Source organism: Pan paniscus, chromosome 2 (assembly GCF_029289425.2).
Source record: "Pan paniscus chromosome 2, NHGRI_mPanPan1-v2.0_pri, whole genome shotgun sequence".
NCBI lineage: Eukaryota > Metazoa > Chordata > Mammalia > Primates > Hominidae > Pan > Pan paniscus.
In genome coordinates this window covers 44,350,894-44,358,012 of record NC_085926.1, presented here as the reverse complement: position 1 = coordinate 44,358,012, position 7,119 = coordinate 44,350,894, and the positions used below count along the sequence as shown (strand labels likewise).

The 7,119-nt window shown below is 43.8% G+C and overlaps 1 protein-coding gene across 2 annotated transcripts in view; it reads right to left on the bottom strand.

Moving 5' to 3' along the window:
• Nucleotides 1-1,576: 1,576 nt before the first annotated feature.
• TCAIM (T cell activation inhibitor, mitochondrial) overlaps nucleotides 1,577-7,119 on the bottom strand; it is a 71,581-nt gene continuing 66,038 nt past the window's right edge. For both annotated transcript variants that reach the window (XM_003809307.6, XM_003809308.7), the window contains exon 11: nucleotides 1,577-3,588. In XM_003809307.6, the coding sequence (XP_003809355.1) occupies nucleotides 3,348-3,588 (241 nt within the window). In that variant the 3' untranslated portion in view covers nucleotides 1,577-3,347. The remainder of the gene's footprint in view (nucleotides 3,589-7,119) is intronic.

The following is a 7,119-nucleotide window of genomic DNA, read 5'->3' as shown; positions in this document are numbered from 1 at the left end:
AGGCAGAAGGGTCTTGGACAATTCTCTTCCCTAGTCTGGGCCTCAGTCCCCTGATATGTAATATCTGTCAGCTTAGGGAAAAAAAATTCCCTAAAAAAACTCCATAACAGTTCCCCATGAGGGAAAGGGTTTTTTTTTGTTTTGTTTTTGAGACTGAGTCTTGCTGTCACCCAGGCTGGAGTGCAATGGTGCGATATTGGCTCACTGCAGCCTCTGCCTCCTGGGTTCAAGTGATTCTCCTGTCTCAGCCTCCCAAGTAGTTGGGATCACAGGTGTGAGCCACTGCACCCGGCCTGAGGGAAGGGTTTTGAGCAGTCAAGAGAACCAGGTTGTAGTAGCCGAGACTTGGGGGAAGAAGGGTCCCACAGCACCGATGCAGGTCTCATCTGTCTGGGGCACTAGCTGCTCCATTTCTCTCTTCTCGTTCTTGCCCAACTGCTATGGAATAAGGGGTACTTAGGCTGGCCAAGGACCACCTATGGGAGCAGTCTGGCTTCCTGGGACAGATTTTCTCAGGGTGGCAAGAACCTCTAAGAACATGCCTTGGTGCCTCCTTTTATAGGTGGGGAGACTGAGGACAAGTGAGGGGTGGGTCTTGCACCCAGGGCCACTTAACATATGCGGCCACTGGGACTCCATATCAGGGTCGATTTTCACCCATGGGATGGGACCTGTTGTGACCTTGCCATGTCAGAGGCCCTGTGGTTGGGGTCTTTGGCCAGGTGGCACAGGTAGGAGTGTGGTCTTGGAACAGTGTGGGCACTTCATGGTTAGCCAGTTGCCAGGCCTCACTGGATGCCTCTGTGGCTCCTATACCTTGGCCTGTGGGTGGGAGGTTGCCAGGACCATGGTCCCCTACAGAGGAGCCTGCAGCCTTGGGGCCCATCAGTCTCCATGGAACTGATTTGATCTGCTTGGTTTGCTCCAGGGAAGCCTGGGCAGAATTCTCCAGGGAAGCTGGGGGTGGGGCGGCAGACTCCATGAAAGAGGTCAAGTTAGTATGGGGGACACAGGGGCATCAGGTTGCTGGGACAGTGACCTGAGCTGGAGGGGGTTAACTCCAGGGACCTCTATCTGGGATATACACTTACTCCCAAGAGATGCCAAAGGTGAGCTGGCCCTTGAGACAGCCCTGGTCCCTTTTGTCCCACCTGGCCACTTCTGAAAGCCCACTACCCTCTCATTAGCTCAGGAAGGCCACCTGGAGGTGCAGTCCTTTAAGAGAAAGGAGGAAGGAGGGCCTGGTAAGAACCTGTCCTAGGGAAACACACATGCCTTCCTGCCAGGACAGCCTGGGCAGGGGAGTGCAGGCCTGTTTCTCCCTTGGGACAGGCCTAGCCCTGAGCTGGAGCTCAGGTCCCTTTGGAGACCACTTCTCACCTGAGACTTTGTAGAAACAGTGAGGGGGGCCTGCTCCTGTGCCAGCTTTCAGTGGTGGGACAGAATTTTCTCTTTCATGTTAGAGTGGGAAAGGAAGTCAAACAGGCATATACAAGTACCAATTTCTTCTCATTTCCTATTATACTGCAATAGTTCCAAAACTAATAACAGTTGGGTAACAAGAAAAAAACAGTTATCTGGTTGATGTATTATTTATTATGTAACAGTTCTGAGAAAAAATCCAATTCAAAACATATTACTGAGGATTCTGTATTAGTATATTTTAGAAATCGTATAATCCAAACCTGATTTTCTAATATATTTTCTTATATAACACTTAAGGAATTTTTCACTCCCATTATTTGGCTCTAGAAAATCTTATGGGAAACATTTGTTACACTAGAAAACAAAATTTAAGTATAGTTGTTAGGCACGGTTAAAAGGGATGATACACACAAACTATAATAATTACAAATCAGTACTTCTTTTGAATACACATTTGAATGTAAACTTTTAAAATCAGTGTTTTAGATAAATATAAAACATACTTCAAGAACTTATTTTAACATCTCCTTTACTTTCTAATGCTCTTCAGAAAAAATTCCTTTCTGATTCATTCAGCAGCAAGAGCCCAAAAATGGTGTTCCAAGCCAAGATTCACCTTGTCCTCTTCAGAAATGACCTGAAGAGCTTTTGGGTTGGTTAAAAATATTGCCCGAAGGTATCTTAGGGTAAACTCGAAGAGCTAAAAGCACTGAATCCAGAGATCAGGTCTCTCGGCTGTGCTGGGGACACCATCAACCACTTGGGGTTGAATTCTATTGCTATGAATGAGAGGTGACTCTGAGGGGCTTTAACCAGGCCGGGGCTAATGACAGGGTTTCAAACATCAGTAATAACAGGAAGATCGGGGTTGAGAAGAGTGACAAGAAATCCTGAATGGTCTGAACCATTTTACACTTGATTCTATTTCTTAGAGCTCTTTGGGAAACAGGCAAGCAAGGCTTTTCCTGGATAGTGTTTGCCCATGAAACAAATGAATCACCTCACTAAATGATTAAAAAACATTTCCTGTTGGTTTCATACTACTAACAATTATAATATTTTAATGGATAGGAGAAATTATGGGTTTAAAATTAAATTCTCTGTTAATGCACACGTTTCAATAAACTGGTTATCAGACTGCTTATGACAATGTCAGTACCATACATTCAACTGCTTTTAGTCCTTCTAGTCTTTCTCTTGGGCAAAATTGGTGGTTATCTAATTTCTGTTACCTATCAATCACCTGTTTTGGACATTAACTGTCAATTACTGGCTGCAAAATATGTCTGTGTATATTTACATGAGATGTAACTATACAGATGCATGTTGAATTGTAGACATGAGTTCCATTATTTCAGAGCTATACTCTGAATGTGAGACCTTTATATTTACACACACATACCTCTCCAGCCCAACCCAACATTCATTCATATAAAAATATATGACTATTGTAGAATCCTTCATTTACATATCACTAAAAATATGTTCTTTCATTCTAACATCTTTTTATCTAGCCTTGCCAGCCAACATCATAAGACTGGGATATAAAATCTTTTTATTAGTTACTTATTTATTTTAAATTATCATTATTATTTTTTGAGACAAGGTCTTGTTCTGTTGCTCAGGCTGGAGGGCAATGGTGCAATCTGGGCCCACTGCAACCTTGGCCTCCTGGGCTCAAGTGATCCTCCTATCTTAGTCTCCCTAAGTAGCTGGGACCGCAGGCATGAGCCACCACGCCTGGCCTATAAAACCTCTCCTAGCAGAAATTAATTTTTTTAAAAAAGTCTACTTTTAAAGCAGCAGTTAGAAACTTTGTTCTTATGATATGTAAATAATACTGTTATATCAAATTGTGGATTTAAATATTTTTAATTTAAGCTCCTTTCTTATCTCTTAAAAAAATAAAACAGATTTCTGTGTTACTTAATGGCTTCTCCATTCTTCCAATTCCAAGGAATACAAAGGTCTCCATCTTGCATAACAGAGTAAAAATGTGAAATGCAGAGGTGCATCCCATGTAGGTAAGGCAGTGATTGTTCTAGAAGTCTCTTACAACAATCCACCATTTGTATACTAGAAATGCTGGGCTCTTTATATAACTTCTCCAAAGAAAATTTCTTTGTTGATGCCTGTATCAATTCATTTTCAATAACCTTTAACCTATTATATAGAAAATAAAAATATTGTCATAAGAACAAATATTGTCATAACCAAACAAAAGAACACACAATATAAATATATTCTTACATATTGGGGCCCTAACTGTGCACTCATAACACTGAAAATGCCACCCACAAAGGCCAAATTATACGTTTGGAAGACACACCAATAGCCATCATTGTTAAATCTTTTGAGTTACTGTCACATGGATCTCTAAAAGTATTTGTTAATGTTTTTAGCAGTAAAGGGCTAAAAATAACATAAAATTAAAAAAGCTCTTATATTGCCTTACCTAGCAGCTGTTAGTGACTGAAGGAAGGAGAAAATGAAGAATATAAAACCCCTAGTTTTAGGACCCACCTAAAGTTTAACCCTTGGGAAGTAATGCTGTCTAAAGATTTCCCAGATAAAAGCAGGCTCACAGAAAACCAGGATCCTGAGGAGGACAGGTTCTCTTCATTCTTACTCTCCTACCTCACCAGCCCCCTGTCTGTTCCCTCCCCTCTGCCTGAGGTTACAACTCTCTTATTCCATCAGGGGCTTCAGTTCAGGTCTACAAAGTATACAACTCTAGGCAGAACTCAGTGTCTCAAATACTTTCTCCCACAGGTGGCAAGTGCTTAGGGATACAGTGTTTTGATAAGTGGATTCAATGTGCTACATCTAGACCAACACATGAGTTACTCAGCAAGCCCATTTAACAACGTGAATAAAGCAAAACTGCCATGGTCGTGTCCCTGAACCAGTCTATTTAAAATACTTCATTGGTTTAAAATGTCCAAATATCTTACATTTAATCACCCTTAAACACTGCATAGAAAAGTAGGTACTATAAAATTTCCATAAACTAGACAGTAAAAAACAGAAATGGTCATAGCAGTTAGTTATCATGGCCTATAATACTGATCACTTTCTTAAGTGCTGTTTGCTTTTTCTGTAAGATTATTCCCCTACACAGTGCTGCTTAGAGATTCAAGCAGACAGACAGCAGTCAGGGCTGATGGTTCTGCAAATGTTTCACAGCTGGGCCTGCTTCTAATCTCTCCAGGATTAGACAGAAAGAACCCTTAAACTTCTATCAATAGCAGGGGACGAGTAACTTTTTCTGTAAAGGGATTTTTCACTTGTCAAGAAAAGATATTAACAACCATGCTTGGAAGTGAAAAGCCTTGTAGTGTGACCATGTTGCTGCATAGTTCTCCAACAATATATCTTTAAAATCTGGGCAAGACTCTCATTTTCATTCCTTTTAGGAGAAGCCTACAGTCTCATCTCCAGGTTTCCCAGACCCATGGGTCACAAGCTTTATATCAGGAGAACCCATCAGTTCTTCTGAGGTACAATCTTAGAGAAGCATTGAGAAGGCAGCCCTTGTTAAGGTTGCCCAGGGTTGTCCCCTCAACAGGAAAATAACGTGTACCAGCCTTTCCTCATCCTTGGGTGCCTCTGCAGTCAGCATGAGATTAATTTTTTTTTTTTTTTTTTTTGAGATGGAGTCTTGCTCTGTCGCCCAGGCTGGAGTGCAGTGGCGTGATCTTGGCTCACTGTAACCTCTGCCTCCCAGGTTCAAGCGATTCTCCTGCCTCAGCCTCCCAAGTAGCTGGGATTGCATGCATGTACCACCACGCCCGGCTATTTTTTCTATAGTAGAGGCAGGGTTTTGCCATGTTGGCCAGGCTGGTCTTCAACTACTGACCTTAGGTGATCCGCCCGCCTCAGCCTCCCAAAGTGCTGGGATTACAGGTGTCAGCCACTGTGCCTGGCCTTGAGATAGGGTCTTGCTGTTGCCCAGGCTGGAGTATCACTGTCGTGACCATGGTTCACTGCAGCCTTGACCACCCAGGCTTAGGCAAACCTCCTGCCTCAGCTTCCCAAGTAGCTGAGACTACAGGTGCAAACCACCACACCCAGCTAATTTTTAAATTTTTTGTAGAGACGAGGTCTCACCATGTAGCCCAGACTGGTCTTGAACTCCAGGGCTCAAGTGATCCTCCTGCCTTAGCCTCCCAAAGTGCTGGGATTATAACTGTGAGCCACCATGCCCACCCTTTAGTCACTGTTTCTACTACATGCAAGTATCAGAACTACTTAAACACTCTTCTATTACTGTACATTTTGATTGTTTCCAACTTATCTAAGTGATTTTAAAATTTGAAATATGTGATATAGAGTAAAAGGAAACATCTGAGTGGGTTACTATAAAAACATAAAGTGAGGAATGCCCCTGCTAGGGAGAGCTGGTTGATTCTCAGGTGCAGGTTACTCTGGGTTATTACCACCCTACAGAAGAACTGTGAACTAGGTTATCACCAGCCTCCAAAGGACTGGGGGTTCCACAGGCAGCAAATACTGTCTATATGCCAGCCAGGCAATGCCAAGAGACAGGAGCTACAAGTCACACAGTTCTGGGATGGTCATGTGGGTTGTACATACTAGCTTAGAATAGTGTGGGTTTTTTCCCTTTTTCTAACTATTCAGCAAGCTGAGAGTCCAGCAGAGCTGCTACTGTGAGGACCCTGTGAGCATGGGTGGCCTCTGGCTCCTTTTCTTTTGAACTAGAACAGCTGAGAGCTTTAATCTTTTTTATTAGGTTGGTGCAAAAGTAATTGCAGTTTTTTGCCATAAAAAAAAAAAATGGCAAAAACTGCAATTACTTTTGCACCAACCTAATAAAAATAAACTATGTTTCCACTTAAGAATCCACCTTATAAGTGAAAAAGGACATGCTTCACTGAAGGAAAGAAGTTAGTCTTCATCACTGCTCTGCGAATATAATGAAGGTGTCTTACTAGGGCAGGGACAGCAGAGCAAAGGAAGGAAAGACAGCAAAGGCAAGGAGAGGCTCCTGGGCCCAGAGTCAGGGGCATGAGGATGATGACTGAGCAGGAAGGAAGGTTGGGACCAACAGCAAGTGCTTTCTCTTCTTGGGGGCTAAGTATAGGGATGAGGACTCTGGGGCCCAGAGCCAGAAAAAGGCTAAGGAAGCAGGTGAAAGGTCAGTCGGTATTTCCTGAAGGTTCCCTGTGTGCCAGGCACCCATCCCAGTTGGCACCGGAGGGAACAAAATAGACTGAAGTCTTCCCTCAGTGGGCTTACCTTCTGTTGGGAAGGAGAGAGAGAGAATACATTAATAAGGAAACAGCAAATTTGCTGAGGTGGATGGAGAAAGGCAGGCCAGCTGAGGTGGAGAGGGGAGTGCAGCAGAGGGTGGGGACTCCATGCTTCGAGTTGTGTGGCCAGAGAAGGTGGAATGTGAGCAGGGCCTGAGGAAGCTGAGATTTCTGAGGAAGGAGTGCCTCAGGCTGGGGGAAAGCACACAGGCCCAGGAGTGGATAACATGTCAAGAGTGCCCGAGGACTACAAAAAGGCTGGAGCAGAACGAGTGAGAGGAGAGTCCCAGGAGCTGAGCTGAGAGAAGCAAGGGAGTGGGCAGAGGGTCTGTGGGCACTGGGCAGAGGAGTGACAGCTCTGACTAGGTTCCCACTGCTGCTCTGACGAGAGTCCACTGTGGGTTGGGGAGATGCTGAGTGT